The following is a 27,638-nucleotide window of genomic DNA, read 5'->3' as shown; positions in this document are numbered from 1 at the left end:
AGTACCCTCATAGTAGCGTCACAACTTCTCGAAACCCAACTCATTTGCGCTACAGCTATGAAGTAAAAAACATTAATCAGCTGGTGCAGTATTATTGCCAATAGACTGTGTATTTAAAAGTATAAGTATCGACTATTCTGCACTAATATTTTAAACGCATATTTCTGTTGCAGAACGTGGACGATTATTTATCTAAAAACGTATTGTTTCAGCAATATTTTTTATGTTAAATTATCATGTTTTCTTAATACTTTTGTATATTTTATAATGCTTAAAAGACAATATTTATAACAATATAAGAGCTAGTATTGACATTGTTTACAATGCAACTATTGAACATTTATTTTTCTTGAATAAATTAAGTACTGTTTAATATTCGTTAAATAACTGGTTGTTTTAACCAATGCATATACTTAACACTAAATTTAGTTTTAGTTGTAATATGCACCATGATTAAATAAAATTTGCAAGTTATCCATTTTTTGTATTAATTTTTGATGACTATACATAAACTAACAGTTGTAGTAAAAGAAGTAGAACATTCATTCAATTTTACTAATGCCATTTTCAACCTTTTATTCCAAATATTAGTTTTTAGTTAACAACCATACGTAGTATAAATTAAACATTTAGTATAATTCGTATTAATGTTTAAATATTTTGTCAATGCCTGGATGGGTGATATTTACGTACAACTTGACCTACGTGTACAGCCCTCTACAGTATCTACTTCTATTATGCCAAAACGTTTAGTTTTGTTAGAAAGTCTCAATAGAAGTTCCAAAGGTTCATAGTATTGTTACCTTAATGCAAGCTTGTTGTCACACGAGGCGTAAAAATACTTACTTTATATATCTGTTCAGAATCTATGCAAATAATATAAAAAATTTACAACATCCCGACCTTTGACAAAGTAATATAATTTGTCTATATTGAATTTACTATTTAGTATACATTAATTTTTTGTACTGTTATAGTAGTTAAAATTTAATATAAATATAGAACTAAAAGTAAAGGTATCATTATTATTTCAATATGAAAGTATTTGTTCCCATTACGAAAATATATTAAGAGTTAACATTTTCATGTTTCCAGTTGAGAAGAGTATCAAGATTTACAGAGGAAACAATAGAACTAACCAAAAAGGCAGTGAGCTACGTACAAACTTCAGGGCAGCCACCTTCCAAAGTGGCATCTAGCGGAGATAAAATGGTTATGTGGGCAATGGTATTAAGTTTTATATATAGTTTATTTAGTGATAATGTAATATTTCAGTCTATATTTAAGTAAATGTTGTATAGTATCAGATCTGAAAACTTTTCTTTTCCTCAGAATAAATATTGTGTTTGGCTTTTTAGTCAAATTTTCTAGTTTGCAATTCAGTTTCATATATTCTTTAAATGTAAATACTCCAACATATTTAACCCTATCAAGAATTCGCTTTGTTAAGAACATAGTTCAACATACAAATATAATTCAAAAAATATTATTTTAAAATTTGCATTCTTTAGTTAGAAAACACATATTAAAATAATTATTATCTTTGGTTTCGGTTTCTCATGAAATTTCATATTAAAACTTTAACAAACTAAATATTTTTCAGATAAATTATCCTCCGCTACAACATGTGTAATACTTGTTAATAATTACTTTTTATCCATCTGTATAGTAATGTTTTTTGTAAATGCAAAGAGAAACAATTATATAATTAGATCTATTTACACACAAAATTTAATCGAAATTTTATGTTTATATTTATACTACTAAGATAAATTTAAAATAATAATAATAATAAATAATAAAAGTAGTTTAGTTTTTTTTACAAATATCTAGGCTATTATGTTTATGATTACAAAGATTATTACAGAGGACCAAATGACAGTCAATAGCTATGGAGTACAATTTAGAATTCTTAGGAAATATAAAAACTAAAAAAAAACTAATTAGTTAGAATATTTACCATGAGGAATTCTAATAAATTTTAATTCAAGTTATATATCATATTATATATCATCTTCTAAGTGAAAACATTAGGAATTTATAGGATTTTGGTCATATTATTTATATTTATAAAAAAAAATAACATAACATTGTTTTCATTCAAACTTCTTTGATTTTCACAGAAAAATACATAAAAAACGAATTATGTTTTTATACGAGTATTAATACAATTTTTAATGTTATGACACAGGTGTGCGTATCAGCAAAGTATCACCTCTAGTGTGCTTATAATACCAACGCTTGTCCTTGAGAATGATTTTACATAGCAATAATATGGTGTTCGCGTTCATTAATGACCGCGCTTTTGACAGTGTTCATAATTTATTCAGAGTATTGTCAATATTTTATAATTATTTCACTAATAGAAACCATCCTAAAACATCATAACACCTATAATTCATCACAATGTCACAACAATATAAGGGGAAAAATACTTGAATCTGTACTGAAAATCGTCTTTTTGGGTCCTCAGGGCCGGATAATTGTTCAGGCGGAAATTTTTTCACGGAAATCCAAGTTTTCATATCAGAGCCATGACATAAGCCCAACATAAACACCCGGGTAACCTAACTTCACCTGGGCTACAGTTTGCACACCCTTTTTGAAACGCTCCCCCCTCCTCCCATGACGTTCAAGAATGGCTAATGACCCTTTTGTTACAAACTCTCGACGTAGAACATTGTCAACAAAAAACAATTACGCAACAAGTACCACGTCCATGATCCGCAAACTCGGTTCCGCCATTTTGGATTAGGACTACATACGGAATTTCTATAAAAGACGTTCACCTTGCACTCCCAAGAGTTATCACATAAGACCTTCACTTTGGAAAAATGTCCAGCCGTTTAGAATCGCTGCGAATCATCTCTATTCAATATACTACTACCATCGACACCCCAAAGCAACGGGAAACAGCGCACGATAGTTTTTAAACTCTCTCCGGTGGACCATGTTCAATAGAAAAAACCTACACCAGGTTCGGCTGTTCTCCTATCCGCGAGGATCGTGACGCCAACTTGAGTATCTCTCGAAGTAAAGGCCATTTCACACTGGCATCCATGGACATCCACGGACGGGAATGGAAAAAAAATTGCTTAGCATGTATTTTAATGGGACCATTCAAACTGGCGTACATGGACATCCACGTATGTCCTAGGACGTCTTGGACGCGTCCACATAGATCGCTCTCGGAGCGATCAGCTTGGAACATCCGAGTGGACGCGCATGCGCATTCGACCCACAAATCAATGCGTTCTCGACTACTAATCGCTTTCCGGCAGTTTGTATCCTTTTTCAAGATGTCTTCATCAATAATTGACAACACTTCTTCGAACTCGTCCTTATTTAATCTAAAATAGGTCTTGAACCTGTCGTCATCCAACTTGAGATTGCGTATTAAATGGTGGTACTCACCAAACTTTTCTCGTTCTTTGTTTATTGGGTGAACCTATTTAGATATATTTGTAAGACTGTACAACATTACTGTTTCTTCTTCACTACTGCTATTTTCACAATCAAGCCACGGTACGTCTTTACAAAACCCATCAATACACCACGGCACGTCAGAAGACATCATCTCTTTGTCGAAGACTGACGTTTGTAAGAGTAGACGGGGGAAATGACACATCTACTACAAATATGTCCACATGCAGTGTGAAATGGCACGTCCACGGCGTCCATGGACATCCATGAACATCCATGGACACTGTGGATTGCAGTGTGAAAAGGCCTTAAGGGAGCTAGCGACTCGGCGACAAACCTAGGAGCACGGATATTCCCCATTCTGGCTTCGGTGATCTTACCGTCTGGCCTCCAGTCTGAAAGGAACATTTTTAACTTTCCCCCTCATCCTCTCCCGTGCATCGAATCAAACGTCCAAGTTCTGATTGTTCATGTGAGAACTCCAGCCTACAACGACCACCGGTCAAAACCCGTGTCAAAATCATCCCTAAGTGTGCTCGTTGATATGAAAATGGAAAATTTAACCAAACAAATTGACTTCTTTTTTTAACACAATCATTTTGCTAGATTTCTCTTTTTCAGACATAAATACTACAGAAATATTTAAAATATGTTATTTACTACTATCGTGTACGAGAAAGGCAATGGCCAACACGAATTACAATTTAGCAATTCACTTCACGTTTTTGTCTACATACAATTCCATCACATAACGTTTAAAGCAATCTTCTTGCTTTTTAATGTTTATTTATACAATTGTCAAAATTGTATTGTTCTTGAATTAATTTCATAGAGTTTTGCCAAATATTTTGACAATTTCTAGAGTTCCTAAATTTATTTTGTTGAATCATTCAGTAAACATTTCTTAACATTCTGTTGCATAACGTAGGTTTGTATATTTTTCGTATTATGTTAGAAACTAAATATAGTTTAAATCCATACGATTAATATGCGTTTGAATTTTATTGGTTTTTTATTTTACACAAGTACTTTTACAATTTATAATATTCTCTAAAATACTATCAAATTACATAGAATCATATAAACGTTAAAACATTTCTTATAGTACTTGAAAAACTTTAGTGTTTGAGTTTTAAGTTAAATCAATGGTTTACGATGTTTTTTACAATTTCCAAATTATTAAATTCATTCCTGGACTTTAAAAGTGAAACCAATTTATGCGCATGAATTTCGTAAGGTGAGAATTTACTGATTTATTAAAGTCTATTATGAAAACCTAATGTGATTTATCTTTTTTTTACGTCTTAAATTTCTAATATTTGCTTAGCAAATTTCAAAGATTTGTTAAGTCTATAAATATTTATAAAAATTCATAAATATCTCATAATATATATTTAGAATAAAAACTAATTTTTTTAATGTTTTACATTCTTTTAGTGTAGAATAATCTAAATCTCTAAATATATAATTTATTAAATTAATTTAGTATTGTTTAACTCTTTGTGTATAAAATTTTGCTATTTCTACAGCACATTTAATTGCATAAGTAAAACAGTAATCATATTGTAGTCTTGTAATAACCACAAACATTTTTATTTTGAATATTTTTGGTACTTAAATTAAAAATTTTGTTGTATTTATAACATTAAGTTTGTTTCAAAATTATAGAATTTAGTTGTTTTATAACAGTTAGATAAATTAATCTCTAAAACATCTTTTGATAGACGATACTATATGAACGTAAATAACAATATCTTGTAAATTAGGAAAATATTTTGGGAATTCAAAATTATTGTATATTATATTAATAAATTCTGTCCTAGATTTTAAATATTAATTCTTTTAAAGAAATTCCCATAAGAAAGCTTTTTTAACAAAATTTTAAACTTTTCAATATTAAGATTGCTGTTTTTCCTTTACATGGTTTCTTTAAATTTTCTGCACTTAGTATTTTATAATGATAAATGGGGTTTACTTTAGCTAAACTTAGATAATTGAATTTATTCCGTAAAGTTTTATATATAGATATATTATGGAGTTATGTTGTCGATTATTATAATGTTTTTAATATCTTGATTGTATGCAACACATGTCTCTTGATTCACGCTATTTACATGAGCTTCACTATTAAGTAAATTGTTTTTGATCGACCGTTGTTTTTCATGAGAGTTACAGAAACACATTTCAATATTCGTAAGCTTGTTGAATCAATTTAGTTGAATCTGAACAATTTTGGTATTTTTTAAAATTAAAATTTATTATTGCGTTCATTTTATCCCAATGTCTTTGAATTTGAGAAAAGTAGTGAGAAAAGAGTTATATATATATAAACAAAAATACACATAAAACACACATACATAAAATAAACACATTTTATATATATATATATATATATATATATATATATATATATATATTCTATGTATAAATATAATAACATATATATATACATATATACATACATTATGTTTATATAATAAGTATTATTATAGTTTATTGATTACAGGAAGATGAGGACTCTTATCCCATGAATGACATTTTGGAGCAAAACACAGATATACCTGTAAACATTTCCAGTTTACTGTTCCGAAGCCTACAGAAACAAACAACACCAGGAGCACGCATGGCACTTGCGGTAATTAACACTTTTTAATACTACTGATAGTAATTAATGTTGTTGGAAACTTAAAAAAACTTACGTGGTGAGTACAGTCCTGTTGCTATAGATGAGTGAATCATGTGAGGAGGGCCTCTTGCCGCACAGTATACCTAACTACTACTTTTATTTTATTTCCAATTGTTCCAGGAGTCTTTAATCTAGGAAACAGTATTTTATAGCAGTTTTAAAATAACATTTATATTTTAACTGATTAAAAGTATTGAAGTATGAATCTATTAACTTTAAATTTATGTTAACATATTATAGTGTACGACATAACGTATTGTTATGTAGAATACTCATACTTTATTGTATGAAATATCGTACACTGCGTTAAAGTCGTTGAAGTCTTATCTTATAATAAATTGAAACATTTTTCACTAACCGCTGAACCCTTTCATGTAAACAAAATCTAAAGGGGAAAACTTGAAAATGAACGAGGAAGAGGAAAGATTAGTGATAAAAGAATGCTGGTTTGACCTTACCAACTACACTAATAATTCGTAGACTAGAACACGTTTAATAGGTGGATCTACGTATTACCTGCTGTTATATATGGAAAATATATTCAAATATAAATTTAGTTGAATTAGAAACCTTTATTGGCAGTTAACATGTAAAAATGGATTTTCGTTACATTAATTTATTTTCTGTAATAGTTCTTATTCAAAGATATTCCACTATACATTGTTGGTAACTTCATAGGTCGATAGTATTTAAACATATTGATATGCACATCAAGTATTATAATCTAGTTTGGTTCTTTCATTCGTGTTTGTTAAATATGAATGTAGTTGTTAAATAAATTTAAATAAAGATAGCATGGTTTAGTACTTTAAACCCCTAATATTTATATTTGACAAAGTTAAAACATCATTAAGTTTCTGTCATTTTAAACTGGGTTGCTACAACATCTATGGTTGTTTGTTTTTGTTTCAGGTTACACGCCTTACGGATAACATATACTGGTGGCGTACTTCGGATATCAAATCAGATTTTGTATCAATTTCTCTTAACCGGCAATTTCAACAGAAAAGAGTTGCAGTAACAGAACTTACTACACCTCTCGACTTTAAAGTTAAATTAAACAAAGACGTGGAGAGTGTTACAGTTACCGGCATCACCACTCAGTTAGATCCCAACATGACCGAACTGGATCTGGAACTATCATTAAAAATCCATAGAATCGACTGTCCTTCTAGAAGCCTTACGTCAATTAAGTTTAATTTCCCACCAACTAACTCGTCTTTGCGAGCAAGTATATTTAGTTATACATAATATTAAAATAGTATTTTAATGTTCGCCAACATTAATGAAGTTTTAAAAATAGAATAAAAGATCGGGATATACATTTTGTATTTGAAGAATAATGCGTGTAGCGCTTGAAAGTAGACTCATGAACAAAATAACTTTGTTTCACAAACTGCCCAAGTTTTACTTTTAGAAGTTTACTTTTAGTTTACTCCTATATTGAAGTATATAGTTGAGTGATTGTTCGTAAAAATATTGGTTAAATGTTATTATATCTGGTTTTTCATTGCATTGTAATTTGTAAGACTAAATTGTTTGAGCTCCAAATAGTTTTAATGGTGCATTTTTAGACCACCCAGGAAATTATATGAGTGGGTGATTGTTAGAAATATTTAAATTAATAAATGGGTTGTGTGATAGCTACGTACCACACAGAGGGAGAATGACGCAATGTGGTAAGCAGGAACATTCTTTTTTTAAGAAAATGTTTAGAAAAAACGAATTTATTATTGGATGATGTTGCTCTTTCATAGCTAGGCTTGTTGCAGTAAAAGTAATAAATCCATCACCATCGCTTCCATGCCTAATGGTCTCCTCTTCTGACCATTGCTTTCTTCCCTATTGGTTACCTCATCTGTCGGGCCACCTACTCGCTAAATGGTCATCTTCACTGTACTATCGCCTCCTTGTCTAGTGATCACGTCCTCAATTCCACTGCTGCCTCGTCTTGAGATGACCTCCTCTGACTAGACGAAGGGAAATTGTTTAACCGCTTTTTCATATTGATTTTGTGTGGAATTGAATTTACATGAATCTAAAATTATCATTTTTGTGGTAGTAAAAAATTAATTAATTTCAACTGTACTTACAGATGTACCAAAACCTTTTTAAAGATATTATAAGTTAATTATAGTTTTCTTACTATATTAATATAAGAAACTACTTAACATTTTTCAAGCTTAGGATACTCAGTTATTCTATATTATTATAAAACGATACATAGCAATAACTAAAATTAGAAGATAAACTGCTAAAATGAATTATCACTATCAGCATTTTTTTTAGAGAGGATGTTTATTTAAGAGGGTGGGTTTTCTTAGTTATGAAAATTATAGGAAGCCAGAAGTTTAGGGTGAATACTCCTCTGACCGCTTAAACTGGTAGATGCTGGAACAGAGACTATCATTCTTCCACCAAAAAATGAAGTAGTGCAAAGGATCCGAAATTTTAAAAGAGGTTCAGGGAGAAATGAAGGAATATTTGTCAATGGATATAGTTATGTGTACGGAACTTAGTACTTCATATTATGCGGAGTTTTGAATTCACTTGAACTGTCGGGTGTACCTTCACCTAAACTTCAATTGAAACTAAAAGTACCAGTAATTCTTATGCGAAATCTAAATCCTCCTTTGTAATGTAATGGTACAAGGATTCCGGTAACGAAATTGGAGGAGAATATATTTGGTACTACAATTTTAACAGGTGTCAGTAAGGGAAAAAGTGTTATCATACCTCGTATTCCAATTATTCCCACCGATCTTCCTAAAGGGTCCAGTTAAGCTTATCTTTGATGTTACTATAATAAAGCACAAGGCCAAACATTACAGGTAGTAGTGGGAGTACATTTAGAAATCACGGAATTTACACATATTTGCACCTGACGGAAAAAACTTATAATAGAGTCTACGGTAATATTTTACACTGATACTCTACGGTTTATCTTTTTAAATTGTTAGAATTCAAAATCATTTATTTTTGTTGCAGTGATAGATATTATAACATATTTTGCTGTTAATTAATAAAGCATATTTTACGTTTTAGAAACTTTGTGTGTAGTAATTTTTGAGAATTGATAATCCTAGCTAAGGAATAAAATATTGTTATCATATGAATTAATTTCTACAGTAATGATGTCCGATGCTTATTTAATAGCTTAAATGCGAGGAAAGCCGCGGGTAAAAGCTAGTAATATTATAAATGCAAAAGTGCTTTTGTTTGCTTTTCGCCTTTTTATTTTCTATTACGCGTAAACTATTTGATTGATTGTACTGAAATTTTACATGGACATTCTTACGGCCTATTCTTGGACAATGAATATATGCCTATTCTTATTTAGAAAATCAATTGATGCTACGCTCCACTGGTCTTCAAAATAACTAGTCTTAATAAATGCGTTTAGTATTTAAACTCTTGTGCAACTAGCTATTCATAGTTTTAGACACACTTTAATAAAACTCATTGGCACAATCTTTTACCTTGTTTATATATATATATATATATATATATATATATATATATATATATATATATATACGAAACAACGATTTCTACAAACATTTTTTATTTTTTATTTGCAATTATCCATTGTTCAGTTATCGTTTAAACTAATTCTTGTCCCATTGCACTTAGAAAAATCTGTTTCAATTATAATACATAAAACATTAATGAGTTGAATTTTTGTAAGTTTACGTTTAATGTTATTTATAATCCGTTTATAGTAAATAGATGCTCAACACATATTTTAGAGCTTTCTGTAATTCTTGTTGGTTCATTTATAAACTTTACGAATCCATAACCTGTTATCCCGTTTAAATAATTTTTCGCAGTTCTATTACTACTGTTTTTCAGTAAATTTGGCAAAACATTACTTAATTGATCAAAACAAGTTATTGTAATGACTGTCTAAGCGAACGAACAACAAATAGTGGTTTTCAACAGTTGTGTTCAAAAAAGGAGAATCAGCGCTTCTTATGTTAATGTTTAATTGATTAAAATATTTATTTTAGAATCATAACATGAAACAGCACCGGTTCGTATATGCTGTAATATTAAAAAAAATATTAAAACCATAATTTTATAAAAGCTAATCTCAACGGTATTTACCCAAATTTTACTAGGTAAAATTACACTTATTTTCGTCTACTTTGGTTTTAATCTAAAAGAAATCACCTAACATTTTTCAGTGAGCTCCTACAATAGAAATAAGAAAATATAAAATAGAAATAAATCACAATTAAATTGCTTTGCTTACTTTCTATCTCACCAAAAAACTGCTAAGATTATCAATAATTGATAATAATTCAAACATTATTAAAGCTCAAAAGTTTGAAAGAAATTAAATGTAACGTTTTGAAAACAAATGGTAGGATTGTACGGTTCTTAATTAAAGCGAGTGTAACGATACATACCAATAACTAAAATTTGAAGATAAACTGCTAAAATAATATAAATTAAAATATACTTAACAAGAATTAGCTTCTAGATTATATGATCTTCTCAATGTCAGCGCACGTGGATATCTTAAGCATTTTGTTCCAAGATGCAGTTCTTGCAAAATGCTTTCAATTTCTGTACCAGGCAAAAATATAATCGGTCTCGTTTTCTTGGCACTTGTGCGTCATCATGGTGAAGAATTGCTTGTCCGTCGGCGACAAATGCTCACTGACGTAAACTCTGCGGCCCGGAAACGCTGCGTTGATCTGTTGGGCAGTCAGTTCTTTTTTCTCTCGTTACTTGAGTATCCATTGGCCTTTCTTGATCCGGTTAGTAAACTGGGTTACGATCGACTGCTCGCAATCTCGCTTGAATTAGGGTACCGGATGTGCGGACGCTACATCAACCTCCCACACGTTCAGACCTTAAGCAGCACGCACACACATCCTTCACCGCCACACCACGCTGATGTTTTCTCCACGTGTTGAATTGCTCGAGGTTTCATGCCCTTTCTTGCAGCTGTGTGACTTCTCAATGGAAAACTTGTGCGCGCATTTTAGGAGTCAACTGTCTTTGAGTACATTGCGTTACCTTATAAACATCTACCATCTCATTTTTCAATAACTTGAGCTCCTAAAAGCCTTGTTATTGAAATTCTTCTTGGCTTTAACTATAAAGGCAATGGTAAAAGCGCCTGCAGTGGAATATAAGGCTGAGGCCTTATTCAGTTAACACACTTCCGTTTCTTGACAGGAAGGAATTATTTTTCCCCATTAATAGTAACGCAGAAATTGTGCGCCACAATATCATATGCACTTACACACTTCACAGCACTAGTGTCTTCACACCGTTTACAGCAGACCATTCAGATAGATGTTATTAATATCAATTATAAAATAATTAATGAAAGTTAAAACGGATTAGTAAGTACACGTCTAAGCATAGCACTTTGTAAAGTGAACCTTGAACAATCTAGTCGACTTGAGCTGACTGATGATTTACATTCAAAATAGAATTAATGAAATATTAACTAGATATTTTGGTACAAATTTGTTACATGTTTTCTGAAACAAGCTTGATACAAATATTTCGAATCTTAATAATTATATATATTTGTAGTTAGTAGCCAATGTTTACAATGTCATGATATTGTTATTGTATACAATAATTCTTTTATTAACTATGTATACTTCAAGAAATCATAATAAAATGCTTTGTTCCTGCATCATCAAGGCCCAACAAAATTAAACACATAAATCTATACCATCTACTCTACTAAATAGGCACTTTTATTATAACCATACCATTCACCACTGATTGCAGGTTTACGCTTTACCAGATTTCAGGCCTGATCACGAAATGGTAACGAGTAAATATGTTAACATAACCCAGATCTCTCCTTTTTATCCAGTTGTTTATAACAAAGAAGAAGAACCAAGCTTTTTATTCGTTGCAATTCTTCCTGGAATAGAGGTAAGTCGATAAATAAACTAGTCAGGGGGGATATAGCAGATACGAGTAGATTTTATTTGGAATAATCTTTAATATATATATATATATATATATATATATATATATATATATATATATATATATACAGTATATATAAACGTACTTTCAATTTTGATGACTGCTTAGGGGAGCTAACAGTTTGGTCATTAAACGTATATTAACAATTTGTAAAGTATTTTATGTTTATAAAACAAATAGTAGTTGAACTAACAAATTCATAACTAAGTGAAAAAGCTACTGTTAAATTGTAAAAAATATACTTCATGAATTATTGTTCTGATGCAGATTCAAACAAATGAGACCGTTCCTTATTCCTTTGAAATGAGTTCTGTTCTTTGTCAATATTGGGATAAAGGTCAATGGAGTTCACGTGGGTGTGATGTGAGTATCTCAATAACTTTTAAGTATACTAAATAAGTTTCATTATATTTATATTTCAATTTAGCTTCTTGTGTGATTAGGAATATCAAAAACACAACTTTACAATAATTTATATCAGACCAAATTATTTGCTAAATAAATGTACTGTAATAACATATTTTTGTTAATAAGAATTACATTAATCACGAGTTAATAAGGAAGCATACTCCTAAATTTCCGTCACTCTGGGCCACAACGCTGCTTGAAATTATGTTTATTGTATAATTCCTGTTATTCAACCAATAGTTTGTTCAAAATCGTATTTTATTAGTTATTTGGTGACTTATGCGAGCAAGTAATGTTATTCGTGTTCCCCCATCCTCTCTACTACCAACTGCTTAAAATAAATTAGTGTTAGGGTTATTTCAGGGTTTGAGTTTTAAATAATGGGCGATACTAATATTCTGTAGTATTGAAATCATTCTGATATCAATAGTACTATTCAAGTTTTTTAAACTCATGGTTTAACCATTTATGTTTAGTTTTACAACCCGTTATAGTGACGAAGAAAAATAAACAATTACACAATGTTATGTACATATCACTGGACAAATATTTGTTGGGGTTTTTATTTTCTAGAAAACAAACAAACTATTTAAATATTGATGAACATGGAGCTCTTGACAGGCATATCGATACATAATATATTGGTGTCTTATGACGAAATTATACTCAGCAGTCTTGAGATGTATGACGTGTAAAGAACAGCATTCAGGACCTACCTAATGAATAAGCGAACATGGCATTTCCAAGAACAAACAGACTGCGGAATCTAAAGCAATTAAAGCAACATTGGTTACAGCTGCAAAAGATGGCAGTGTGAAAAGTCCGTTGCTACAGTTACCTCCTTTTAAGACTATTTCAAAGAACAGAGATGGGAAATAAATAGTAGGACATATTATGCGAGGAGTGGGCTCGATATCTGAGCAGGAAGCCAATAGCCTAACTGAGATGTTAGAAAATCTGCTTGATAATTTTTGAAAATAACGAAAAAATTTAACAAATTTATCATTAGTTCGTAACATGTAGCTTACAGTCTTAATGGACCTCAAATGTAACCTGATAAATGCAATTTCTGTAAGAAAGATTCCCGCAAGAAAATTTGCTTAGCGCAACACCCACCTCCGGAGGCCTATGGTATCTTTATTACAAATTTATAACTGTTGACCATTTAGCTGATTTGACTGAACTAATACGTTAATACAGCTAAAAGGCGATTGGTACAATAAATAACTACAATAGGTACAAGGAAATTCTAACCAAGTGAGCAACCTTAGAAAAAAAGGAAGCGAAGCTTAAACTACAGAGATCGAGAGAGGGTAGAGCCGACATTGACCCTATATCATCGTAGTTGTTGTTTGTTCCCATCGAAAATCGAAAGATTGACTTAAGAGAAAACTTTAGATACGGGTGGCTACATTGGGATCAAAATAAGAAAGTACTACTTTTGAAAGTGATTGAACTGCCAAGGCCTCAAAAGAGAGTAGCTAAACCAGTGGGAAAGTTTTGATGAGTAAGAGCATCACATATATTTTACTCACTGAGGGTGGGGTAGTAGCTTCATTAAAAATTTAATTCAGTAACATATAAATTAAATGAGCAGAAGACGCGTTTTGAATTGGCGCTATGTGCTTCAAATGAAAATAATTTTATATAAAATTATAGACATTTGCCAATCTCCCAGAATAAATGTATATTTTTTCCAGTTTGAAGCTATTTTAAATTAAATGCGCAAAAAGAACATGAAAACATTATTTATAGTGGTCTTAATATTGAAATCCTCACTGTTGCTTATCGTTAGACACGAAGTTTTTAAGCCTTTAAAGACCTTTTGTCTGAAGTTCTCCCAACGGATATTGGTTCATTGAAAACAACTATTTAGAATATAATTGCAAACTTAGTACGAGGCCATTATTACAATATGGTATAGTATTAAATATATATCACAAAATTCTAATTTTTTTTTACATGAGATGTGCTTGCACCCAAAAATACCCAAGTTTACTCAAGAATAAATCAAGAATCTTTCTTATGTTGTTTTCTTATTTTTTTGTGAACGAGGTAAGCTCATCACTACAGTATGGAAAACTCAACCAGTACGTCTATGGCTTGAATCTCCTTTTGAGTGAAGTCCCCGTCATTAGTATCCTTGGAAAATCAAATTATAAACATTTATTGAAACAATCCAAAGTTTGCATATACATATTCCCTATATATCGAATGAGGTCGGGTTCGTCGAGTTTAGTTCTTTCGTAATGACCGAAAACACATTCATCGAGAAGTTCCTTGGCATACACTTAGAATGAGGGTTGACTTGGAATAGTATTATATGCAACAATTACTACGGATATATTTGAGGTAGCTTTCAATTTTCTTGTGGTAAGCTCTTTATTTAGTGTTATTCATACACGCCTCTTTCTTACAAGGTCATGCTCTGGGAACCAGTTTACATTCGCATGGGTATTTATATTATAAAATAGGTGTTCAGGCTATTAAACACAAAATAATAGGGATAAATAACGTAAGAATTGAAAAACAAAGCACGTTATTTTTCGCAGCAATGAAGTAAAAGTTTGTTATCATTTGAATGCTGATAACTGACACGTTGGAAAAATGTGTATACACGGAATCCACACATGGTAGGACATATCACAAGTATAATGGTACATTTCTACTATTTTTCTCTTTCCTTAATTCATTTCTCAATGTTTTACATTGATTTTCAAGCATCAAATGCAATTGGATTACATTCAATTTTGGAGCTGTTTATAAAGGAGATATACCTGTTCCTCACATCTTTTTTCACTTTATATAAGTTACGTTCTAGTTGTAGAGTAGCCCATAATAGAGCTAATTATAATGGTAACCTAAAATCCTTCTAACCTGCGATAGTAGTGTCGGGAATCTTCGGGGTAATATTTCCACGTCACGTCGGTATGATATAGATTAAATCTAGAAACACAATAGGATATAATAATTTCGCATGCTTCCACAATTAACGAAGTATTTAATATTAAAATATGCAAAATGATAATGTATCGGTAAACCTTTTAAAAAATATTTTCTTACCTCAAATACTACACTGGAAGGATACATCAGAAGAAACCTAAAGTTCGCTTAGCTACATACTTACAATATACAATAGATTATACATCATCCTACAGACCACATAAGTTTATTGATAACTGCTTACATTAAAAAGCAAAAACTAACTGTGTGGTTCGTGTGATTGTAGGACTGTAGATCCACGCGTAGTTTTGACGTGGGTGGCGGACGTCACCCTCGTCAATTACCCTCAAACCCTCTATTGTAGTTTTATTTGAAATTTTACGATTCAAACGATTTCTAACCAGAATCCATTAAAAACTAAACTTTGCTGTTATATACGTATGTAAGCGACGTATACTTACATATAGTTCAGCTAACAGGTCAAACAGGTGTCAATTATGACCCGGTTCCAATGTTCTGTTAGAAAGGCGATTTCACTACTTAACTTAATTGTCTTGTTAAATGTTCATACACTCTTTGCTCAAATTTTTCAACTTTAATCGTTATATGTAAAGAGCAAACGAAAAGCACTTAACTTACGAAACTTACGTGTTTCAGCAATAGTTAGCCCGCTAAGGTTAAGTGAAGAACTTTTTCAATGAGCATATACTTGCTATGTAACAGTACCGGTATCACGTCGCCGAAATTTGAATTCAATTTAGCTGTGATTAAACAGTAATATAAAGTTTTTGTAATAAATCTCTATATTTTTTCTGAATTAAAATCAAGTTACCTGTTTTTAAAAGGCTTTAAAGGCATGCATCATTTTCAGTTAAATCAGGGTCAAATACCGATACAAAAAACCACCATTTGGGTGAAAACTTCTAGTCTTTTGTCCGATTAGACGACAGTGTATGATTGTTTATTTTTAAGTGTGTCAATCAAAAAGTTATGACCCAAGGAGAACTGTTATTCGTATTGGTTTACCCTTTCAATACCCTCATATTTTAACCGTCATAAAAACTAACGTTACTGATAACTGGTTTCTTTCTTAGGGGACATTCCTCTATCAGTTCCATAGAGAGCTAGGTTTTGTACAAAACAATGTTTATTTAGCTCTTGCTTCCAGTCTAGCAGTATGAATCGTATATAAATCTAATGATCTATTCGGTTGTAGGTAACAATTTTCTAAACAATACAAAACCTAAGCTTATTCAAACGTTTATAATGTTCAGAGTTTAAAAAAATATATGCGTTTAATTTTGCTTGTTTATTTCGTATACTAAAATGGCAATTATATATTCTTTTAAATACGAAGTATAAAGTCTGCTAAAGTGTAAACTAAAGTAAAGAGTGGTTCAAAAAGAGCAACAGTTTAAAAACGGCTGGTAGAATTTCGTTTGTCTGTTGGTAACAATATTTGACTTCGTTCCTATTTCCGGGAATATACCGATTGTTCTTGTATTCCGTGTCTAGCCATACATAAGTTTTTAATTTTCTTGGAATTTAGTGGGTTTTAATGGAAATTTATTTTTAATAAATTTAATGTGGAAGTATCTAAAAAATGTCTTTTCCATTAAAATACATAAGTTTGTCTAGGATCGCGTCATTTCTCAGAATTCCGACCATCATTGGACACCAAGGTATTGAGACTTAGATGTTTAAAGTGATAGGAGTATACCAATACATCCTAAGCATCACTTACTTGAATGAAAAAATTCAACGGGTTGTTAGCGAAATGGGTGTGCACACTTGTCGTGCAGTCATTGTGAGTTTTATGGACAGATCTGTTGTGCCAGCACAGTTGAGGAGGCCACATACATGACATCATTTATTACACGTGAAATAGGAGGGTAATATGAACATAATGATTTATTTATTTTAATTTTTTTTAAACTAAATCTCCTAATATGATACGTAAAAACCGGCTCCCTGATTGAATCACCCTTTACTTTGACTTTGGTAATTTCATTACCATTAGAACATAGTTTTTTTTATATATAACTACATATTAACTATCAATATTAGCTCCAATACATGTGTTATAATTTTTACATACAGGTAGATCCCCGTACCAAGGAAAAGGACGTTCACTGTCAGTGCAAACATTTGTCGGTGTTTGCGGCTGCCTTTCCTGTACCACCCCAGGAAATAGATCCTTTTGCAGATGCCAAGTTGTTCCTTACAGTTCTTGACAATCCGCTAGTTGTCGCTATTGTTGCGAGTATTCTGTTAGTGTACCTCCTCTTAATCTTTTTTCTATGGCGGCTGGACAGAAAAGATAAGAAACAGGTAAGATTTGAAGGTAACCAGAACTATTAGAAGTTTAACAACTATTTAGATGCAATCATTTGGAAGAAATTCCTAAAATGTGACAAGAATGGGAGGCTACTAATATTACTTATTAAAGAAGAAGGGTTTATTAATTATATCCGCAACAAAAAAACGATTATTTTCTGAACTTACTTAAAATCTTATTAAAATGCAAATTTAATAAATGCTTCAGAACTATATTTTTACACCTCAGCTTATCGTTGCTTCTTGCGTTAATTCTTCTGAAAATTAAACCCAAATTATCTATTTGTAGTTTATATTTACTAGTGAATTAAATAAAACTCATAGCTTTGAAATTGATCCGCGTCACGTAAGTTACAAGTTACATATTCCAAAGTTCACCCAATTAGTAATAAAACAACATCTACCCTGAAACAAACAGGATGTGATCTCTTTATAACGTGATGTATTCATCAATTCGTCGGAACATAATTTTCAAACGTAATTTTCTTCTAATGTTTCTGTCACTTTGCACTGGAATTGGAAAATGCTTTAAGACATTAATGGAGAAAAGTTGGTGGTCAACTTTCAATGCTTGTGTCTCGACAAAGTATTAATCAACTCCTGGGGGTTCCTACGATTGAATCAGTTACGGGAGAAATCGCTGAAAACATTATTCAATTTAGTAAAGATCAGCTGCAAGAATTCAAACCTAGAGTTGGTTACAAGAAACTACTGGAGCTGACTATCATTTTCCTCAAGGAGGAACGTTTAAAATAACATTGTTATTCAAAACACTTGCTGGTGTACACAGAGCTAAGTAGATGACCAAGGCCATGTATTCATTGTAAATTTGCTTTTTTCGCAGTCAAGTTCAACTGACTAAAAATAGCTGACTGGTATTCAAAACATTTTTTTTCCTACAGTTATTTAAGAACTGGTTCCAAACGCCTTCGCCTGCTTACGTTCCATTGAGCGTAATCCAATCCAATCTGCAACCCTTAAAGAATTTGGTATCTTTCAAAGCTGTTAAACCAGGATAGGTTCCACTGTTATGTATGTTAACGGCTAGATTTATATGGCGCTAGTGTTTCGGGAAGGGCACTGGCCTGAGTGCAACGCAATAGTTTACTTAGGGTGGGGATAAATACAGAAGTTGTGGAGGGAGTAGTTAGTCTCGTTCTAGCCGCGGGACCGCTCACGCCGCTGCTCAAGTTATGTTCGATGTAGCCCCCGGGACCGATCGCCTGTGACTTTTTTAGAGTTGCTTGGCCTCTATTTTGATATATTTTTTGTTTTCGTTTAAAATTCATACTTTTGGTATTTTGTGTTGTTTGTTGACTCGAAGTTTCTGATAGGAGAAAATAGTTTATACTGTGTTATTTAGATAACGTTTTATATATCCCAGAGCTAGTGAGGTGAAAGCTAGTTTCTGTGGTGGGGAAAAATACATCATTTCTCAATTCCATTGGAAAAGCAAACACTGGAAATTTGGCTGCAAATCCAAGGTATCAAGCCAAGATTCACACCGACCGTAATAAAAGCAATCTTAAAATTTAACATTAAACTCTTAACACCATGATATCTGAACTGTCTAGAAATACTGTAACAATTTTGAATTCTTCTGTTCATGATTGCCAAATATATTTAAAGTAGAACTCTCTTACCAAGAGGCTTTTCTATTCACTTGTGTTCTAAAATTGCATAAATGCACAATTATTAACATAAAGCAGACTTCTTAGTACAAATGCCCTTTAATATTTCAGCATTTGACGTTATCAGAATGGTATAAAGAATATTAAAGTAGTACAACAAACAAACAAAAATTACATGAATAGAATTTCACATATATAAATAAACAGAACAATTGAACATGTGATTAAAATGTAAGAGAAATACTAGTCTTAAACACAGAGATTTATAAAATAGATACATATAATTGAGAAAAAATTAATACAATTTATCATTTCATCTTTTATTCACTCCAAAGGGTACTTTTGATTAAAATATTAACTGGTGTGCCTGTTCTAAATTTTCTAAGTAAATTTTGTTTTTATGTTTGGTTACTTTGTAAATATCTTTCAGTGAATAACAATGTTCGAAACTTTTTTGGTGGCCTAATGTCTGTTGAGAAACCAATTTTTATCCTGATTTTTAGAAGAATAACGATGATGACTCTTTGTTACGTGGTTTGTTGTCAATCCAACATAATCCATTGCACTATGTTACATGTTAATTGATAAATTACATTTTACCAAATATTGGTTGATTTAATATATTTAATAAACCTAAAAAGTAAGGGGGTATAGTGGTTCATGTTATGGTCACATAGTAAGGTTACATAATACAGTTATTTATTTTGGTTATCTTGCAATATCTTGGTAGTCGTTGGTAGACCTGGTTCTAACCTACAAACACGTACTTTACTCCCTAGTTTAAATTAATTTTATATGATTTTACGTCACATGGAATAATTTTGACTGCGGAAATAGTTTCATTAAGTTACATAGTTAGGAAATGACAGGAAATAGGACAGTTTTCTTCGTAAGGAATTACAAGCTGTAAATTTAACCATCAGACTAACAAGTTTAGACGTGTTTACAGCAATATAATCCACGTTTGACCTAATTAGGAGGACCGCCACTAATGAAACATAACAGTCAAACCTTATCACAGTTCTATATGATCAGTACGGCAGTGTTAGAGTCTTAGACACGGTAGTTCGCCAGTTAGAATCTGACATTGCCTTATACATTTTTCTTCTTTTTTTATACTTTTTTCTTTATCTTCTTTTACATACATTTCTTTCTATAACTTTAAACAGTAATAATTTTTTATTTTATTGTGTTATTTAAAATGTTGTTTTATATTTTATCCACACTTTATTATAGTGGATCTTGTTATATATTAAATATCTTTTATTATTGTTAGAAATATTATTAATCTTTATAATTTAACCTCTATTTATTTATGATCAAAATATTATATGTATTCGTTGTCTGTTATTAATATTTTGCTTAATTTTAATCATCTATTTATTTCATTTTTGTTGTATATAGATATGTATTTTATTATAAACATGTCTGTCAATGTTGAAAAAACAAAGACAGGAAACCGTGCCTTATTTTCAACGGAATTAAATATCTACAGCAACGAATTCTAAAAAATGGATAGGTGTCTTAGCGCTGTCTAGGGAAGAGCTGTGGCGCATCGATCAAAACTGATTGAAAAACACAGTGGCGTACATCCTGTCACAATGCCTACCCTCTCGTCATATCTGCTGAAATCCCCAATGCCCTCATTGCCTCGTACACCACCTGCGCTGGATTCATATGCAATACCCGTCTGTTCCACACCCGCGCCGGATCTCTCACTATATGACCTGGAGAGTGAATACCAAAAGCTGCTCAATCATACTATAGAATCGGATACTCCTTTGCTTATAGTTGACGCACCAAATGTTTCAAGTGAGCACATCCCGCGTAAACCAGACCGCACGCACTTCCGCGACATTGGACTGCAGTGTCAAGTACGAGCCGTATCTCGGTTTACCAGAGGATCCCTTGCCTACTACAGTGGCCTTTGCTGTGCCGGTACATCGCGCCACTCAGAGCGGCCGAGCTGCGACAGTGGATTCTGCCGTCCAGATCGAGTCTTTGGCGTCACCGTTATGCAAACTTACAGGCTCGGCTGTGTATTGCAGTTTGCTCGGATCGATGGTAAAGGATGGAAAGAAATAAGGTGCCAATACAGATATCGCACTGAGTCTGCGGACCACTGTTGAGGTTTTAGAAGCAGAGGTGCAGTGCCTGAAGCTTCAAAATATCACCTGCAAGGGTGAGAGCATGAGCAAACAGCCGTGGCGAGGGTTATATACAAAAAATCTGCAAAAGCAATAAATTTCTATAAGGTACAAAATACGTACACTGCGCCGAAGTATAAACCTGATGAACACAGGCAAAGAGAACACATTAATAAGAACCTAAGGAATCAGACAATACAAGTACCAAAATCTCCCGTGCAGTTCAAAACAGTAGGGATAAGTAGTGACAGGAACGATCGTCATGTCACAGAACTGGTGGCTCTTGCAACAAAGGTGAGTGGCATCTGTAAGCCAGGAACCAAGCTGCTCAACATTTTGAGCCCCTCCCTAACACGCAAGTCACATTGCGAGATGCTAATTGCGGGAACCAATGATCTGGTACACGACTAGCAGAAGAACATATATATTCACGTAGAGAAGGAAATAGCGGTTAGACCCACCAACACCGACATGGTCATTTTGACTCTCCCACACCGTCACAACATGGAGCCTGATAATCCCAAGCAAGCGTAAGCTGGCGGGGCTCGTGGTGGAGAGCCTCGCTGATGAATGTGTGGTGTATTTGAAGAGGACTGAAGCCCCGCAGCCGACTCTCCGAAACGAGGGTGCGCCGTCAGAGACTGCGGAGCCATTCGTCATTCCATACCACTCCTACGCCGACGTCGTCAAGATGACTCTATTCAAGGAACCTGTTTTTTTAGAGGCTCCTACAATTTTACTAGTTTAGACCTAGGATAAAATAGAAAGAAAAAGCGCTCTTTCAGGGATCCTACATTTCAGCGCCAGAACAAGTTGACAGATTCGCCAAATCAACGACAAACAAATGCTAATATCCAAATGTACTCTGATGAAAGGCCGTAACGTGCAAGGATATGAGACAGGAGGCACTTGCTTTCACAAGCAAGAGTCCATTTTATCAACAGATTACCAGCTTCTGGGCATTTTATAATGTTGTTTTATAATAATATGAACTATTAACTTTTCTAAACAAAACTGTAATAACCCTGGCGTTGAAAATTGTGTAAATTGGCGAGTGACTGGAGTGAATAAGTACAAACATTGTATGAGGGAATGTGGCACTGTGATATGATTATTTTATATTAAATGCCTGACTTTTACCATATCCATATAATGTATATTGTTTACGGTAGTAAAAGATTAGCATTTCAATTTTAATTTATTGTGTAATATACGTTTTACAGTTATTTAGGAAATTTAAATGTGCTTATTATACGACCTTCTATTTTATTTGTTGTTTTATTTTCAAAAATATCATAATAATATACTCTCAAAATACAGTAACAGTTTAGTTGATCGACTGAAAAGCAAAGTTGTCTGCGAGTTATGTTAAAGAGGTGTCAAATAATTTGCATTAATCTGTTCTTTTTCAGCGAACTGTAGTTGTGCTTGAAGACAATTTTCCTGGCAGTCATTATCCATACCTAATCGCAGTGTACACCAGTTCGCGAGTTAACTCAGGAACCACAGCTCATGTAGGATTTAGAATAAATGGATCTTTAGCAAAGAGTCGGGTAAGGATACTTTCCTGAAATAACTTTTCTACTAAAAGAAAACTACCAAAATATCTGATTATTTTTGTCTTTTTCCTTCACATAATAATATTTTTAAATATTATTTGAATCAGTTCGCTTTATTATATTGAATTAAGGGTATAATTTTCTTTTTATACGACCGGGTTGTATTATTTAAACTTCTCCGTAGTGTAGAATAATTTTAAATAAATGATGTTGATGGTGGTTTTACTATGGTAAACGATTTTAATATATGTTCGTTCTTTGCTTGAAGGTACACATCCTTTCAGCCAGAAATCGCAAGATTTTAAAAAGAAACACTGATGATTGGTTTTTGATATTTTGTGATCAATATTTGGGTACAATGGAGAGTATTCACATATGGCACGACAACTATGGGTCTAGTCCTGAGTGGTAATTAAAATAATATGTGACTATATATTACTATTTTGTTACTATCTTAGTAAATAAGGTAATGATCATTCATTCAGTAACGTTCCTACAAATAAATTTAATTGTTGAACTCGCTTTTACTAAAGATTTAACAATTTTGAATTCTAAAACTATCATTATTTGTTACTGTACAATACTATCATTATTGTTACTATCATTTGTAATTATCATTTGTATATCATTGTTACTGTTATTCTACTATCATCATTGTTACTGTACTGTACTCTCATTATTTGTTACTGGATATAAAGTGTATTGTACTATTTCTACAACGAAGCTATATTAACCAGCGGTTCGGAACCTCCAGCCACTCGGCACACAACTATAATATAATTAATGCAACTCACCGAAACTAACATTTCAAAATTCCTGGTGTGACAAGTTTAGTTTAAATACCTAATTCATACCTAATTCAAATAAAGGTATGATATCTTAAATTACATAGTCACAATTCATAAATTATTTCTATAGAACAAATTGAACAGAATTGTCATACAAAATGTACAATCTTATTATGCTACAACGTTTTTATTTGATTCAGGTACCTGATGTACACGTATACATTGATCAGCTGATCAGAGTTTGGCCAACATAATATTAATTCATTATTGTTGTTCTATTTTACTTTTTTATCATTCAGTTGGAAACTTAAAATAACATTTTTTAGTATTTTCCTTACTTTTTACTTTTTAAAAGGTAAAATAGAACCTGTACACTCCCATATCCAGCCCATGGTTTTAATTTAATAAAATATATATTTTTATTTAGAAATGACAAACATGACTTGGCTTTATCTCTAAACATTACAAAATATTATGTAGGTTTCCATGTTAACATTTCAAGCGCTACCTAAGGATATGAATATTCTTCCTCCACATATATTCTTACAGAAGGCATTTATTGAATGCCAATAAGGAGAAAATTTGCTCGCAATGATGACCGATTATAATCCTCCACGTATACAATACTTAAGACTGCAAATGTTATTGGTTCTAACATAAGTAGGCCTCTACTTCCCTAAGACTTCAAGAATGATACTTTGAATGTCCTATATTCCTGTATAGCGTCGGTACATATGTGTCAGGACAGCATACTTAGGTAAATGTGACAAGTGATCTGGGATGAGAATGTAATAATTTGGATAAAATCAATCAAATAAACGTGACAGAACTAGATTAAAATCATAAATGGAAACATCATCACATATAATGTACATATGTGTGGATATTTATATGTTCGGATTTTGGTATGTTGCTACCCAATCACACAAAATCTAGAGGCCATATTCAGACGACATTTGTCTAGGATACTGCTTGGATATCAAAATAATGCGTATACAGTTTTTTATCATGCATTAGAAATTACTAATAAATACCTATTTTAGAATTATGTATCTATATTGAAATATATTATTTGCTGTAGTGAGCTGCAAATAGTAATGACAGTAGTATTTTCCAAGTGTTACCAAAGATCATAACAGAGTTGAAGTGAAAACATTTAGGTTATTTGGGATACTCAACATTAATTTACTTTTTAATTGTATAACATATTTATATTAGCTAAAGAAACAACAACTAGGCATCGGAGGCTACTGATATCATTGTAGCTATTCTATCAATTATATAGAAAGTTGGGGGGGGGGGCAAAATAATAACATCTAATTTTTACCTAAAATACTGTTTAAGTCTTGGAATTCAGGGCTTACAACTGCTCTTTAAATTTATAGTCCAGTAATTCAAGAATGTATCTAGAGATTAGAGTACACTGACTGTAGTGTACTGTAGTATACATACCTTGTACTGTAGTGTTTAACTGACATGTAAATTATGCCCCTGTTTTCAGTAGGTAAATGCGAACAAAGCCTTACTTAACAGCTAATACTTATTTAATTATTTAAACTTTTCTTATTCAATTTTATATTTCTTACTCGTTTATAGAGGTCAAGAACGTATTCCTAAATATTATACATATGTTTTTTCCACATTTTCTTCAATCCTCGTTGATGTTACAACTCGGTTTACATTAGATTTCATCATAGCTGTATAATTTTAATCCTGTATGTAACTGTTACATATTGTCATTTTAAGTGTTTATCTAAATCCAATGTAAACAAAATTCTCATTTGGGTATTTGGGATTTTGGGATTTTACATATAGTTTTGAACGGTATTCTGTAAATGAAATATTATTCAAAACTGGTTAACATAAGAAGGTATTTTTATAAAATGTGTCAGTGTTGTCTGTTAATTTGTTGCAGGTTTTGTGACAAAATACACGTTTTTGATCTAAAAGGCAACGTAGAGGCAATATTTGTCGTCAAGCAGTGGTTGTCTCTCACCTTAAAAGATTATCCTGAAGCGAAAATCAGAGTAGCTACTGAGGAGGACGTTATGGGTGTAAAATTATTATTTGTCGATAATTTTTTCCTTGGTATGAGAGAAAGCCATCTTTTTTTAAGTGTCTTTTTGAGGTAACTTTGCTTTTGCTCAACCATGATTCATATAACAATATAAAAATAAATCGTTTAATTAAAATTCTACAGAATGCAGCAAAATGTTTTTCAGCCTAATTTTACGGGCAGTGAAACAATAGATTGAATATTAAAGAGCACGTTTAAATTATTTCCTTAAGACAAATATTTTTTATATATATACACATATATGTATGTATATATGTGTGTGTGTGTGTGTGTGTGTGTGTGTGTGTGTGTGTGTGTGTGTGTGTGTGTGTGTGTGTGTGTGTGTGTGTGTGTGTGTGTGTGTGTGTGTGTGTGTGTGTGTGTGTGTGTGTGTGTGTGTGTGTGTGTGTGTGTGTGTGTGTGTGTGTGTGTGTGTGTTATATTATATATAAGCTTTAGAACACTCACATAACTTATTACTTGTGTAGATAGTTCTTAAATAATTCTCTATCTTACACTGCAACATATGCTGAGGAACTATTATATATAACATTTAAATGTAGTAATATCGACTCAAAGAGTTATTTTATTTAAAAAGGCTGTTATCACAGTTTGCCACAATAGTGTGCCTCGTTACATATAATAGACTACTAGTATTTCTGATAAAGTAATGAAAGTGTCCACTTCCCTACATTTAAATATGTATTTCTTTTAGACAGTATAAAATTGAAATAAATTGAGTTTAATTTCAGACATCCTAGAAGTGAAGTAAGCCGGATACAAAGGATTAGTGTCCTCTTAGCGTTTTTTATGGTGGCAATGTTATGCAGTATCATGTTCTACATTCCAGAAAATGAGAGTAAGTACAGAAAGGGATAAGAGGATTTTAATAGTGCATAAAATAAGAATATACTAAATATGATAAAACTACTCTCTATCAAGCATCTTTCACACTCTTGTGACATCAAGAATTGTCATTGCGCAAGAAAGTAAGCAGAGCTTATAAATTACTCAAACTGAAGCCTTTTATTGATAGTAATAATTTACATAACGTAAAAAATATTTTTATGGAATCTGGTAATCTGATGATAAAGTGGACCTGCAAGGATAGACGTTTATAAACTGTCATTATGTGTCTCCCAGTTCGGTTCATTTCTTGGCATCTTGTCATTGCACATTTCTACATACAGAATAATATTGTTTCTACAATTTAGATTCTAGGCAGAGCTAACATTTTAAGACGTTTGAAGAATTTCTGAAATTCATGTTTTATATTATTGAAACAGCTTTTCTTTTGAAGCGGGAAAGTCTCAAAAATGTATTATGTGTACATGCCCCAATAGGAGAGGTGTGGGTAAAAATGGCTACAATAAGCCGTGATGAATACCTGACTTGGGGAATATTTGGATAAAGACATCAAAATGTTATGCAATTTGAATTGACGTAAACATTCCATATCTACCCTTGGTGTACACCAATTTGCAGGGGTCCATCACGAAGTTTCTGATACAGAGTGAAACATCTTTGACACCGGTGTGCAAGAGTTCATGCTCTGTGTTGTTCATTGCTAAAATTGTTCCCTGGTTTTAAATTTGTAAAGCCAGACGTTTCTACCATAGCTTAATTCCTATTTGAATTGAAAGTAAAATCGATTATATAGAGATAAAGATGGCACAGAGCTTCCGAAAATCTT

The 27,638-nt window shown here is 32.1% G+C and overlaps 1 protein-coding gene across 2 annotated transcripts in view; it reads left to right on the top strand.

The window, feature by feature from the left end:
- LOC124360347 (polycystic kidney disease and receptor for egg jelly-related protein-like) overlaps positions 1-27,638 on the top strand; it is a 135,743-nt gene that overhangs the window by 81,509 nt on the left and 26,596 nt on the right. For both annotated transcript variants that reach the window (XM_046813897.1, XM_046813898.1), the window contains exons 14-23: positions 1,096-1,227; positions 5,930-6,058; positions 7,022-7,336; positions 11,870-12,019; positions 12,344-12,439; positions 17,528-17,758; positions 22,955-23,095; positions 23,370-23,509; positions 25,805-26,017; positions 26,698-26,804. In XM_046813897.1, coding sequence (XP_046669853.1) covers positions 1,096-1,227; positions 5,930-6,058; positions 7,022-7,336; positions 11,870-12,019; positions 12,344-12,439; positions 17,528-17,758; positions 22,955-23,095; positions 23,370-23,509; positions 25,805-26,017; positions 26,698-26,804 — 1,654 coding nt within the window. The remainder of the gene's footprint in view (positions 1-1,095; positions 1,228-5,929; positions 6,059-7,021; positions 7,337-11,869; positions 12,020-12,343; positions 12,440-17,527; positions 17,759-22,954; positions 23,096-23,369; positions 23,510-25,804; positions 26,018-26,697; positions 26,805-27,638) is intronic.

Source organism: Homalodisca vitripennis, chromosome 4 (genome assembly GCF_021130785.1).
Source record: "Homalodisca vitripennis isolate AUS2020 chromosome 4, UT_GWSS_2.1, whole genome shotgun sequence".
Taxonomy (NCBI): Eukaryota; Metazoa; Arthropoda; class Insecta; order Hemiptera; family Cicadellidae; genus Homalodisca; species Homalodisca vitripennis.
The sequence above is the reverse complement of the archived record's forward strand: the minus strand, read 5'-3'. Positions and strand labels throughout refer to the sequence as shown.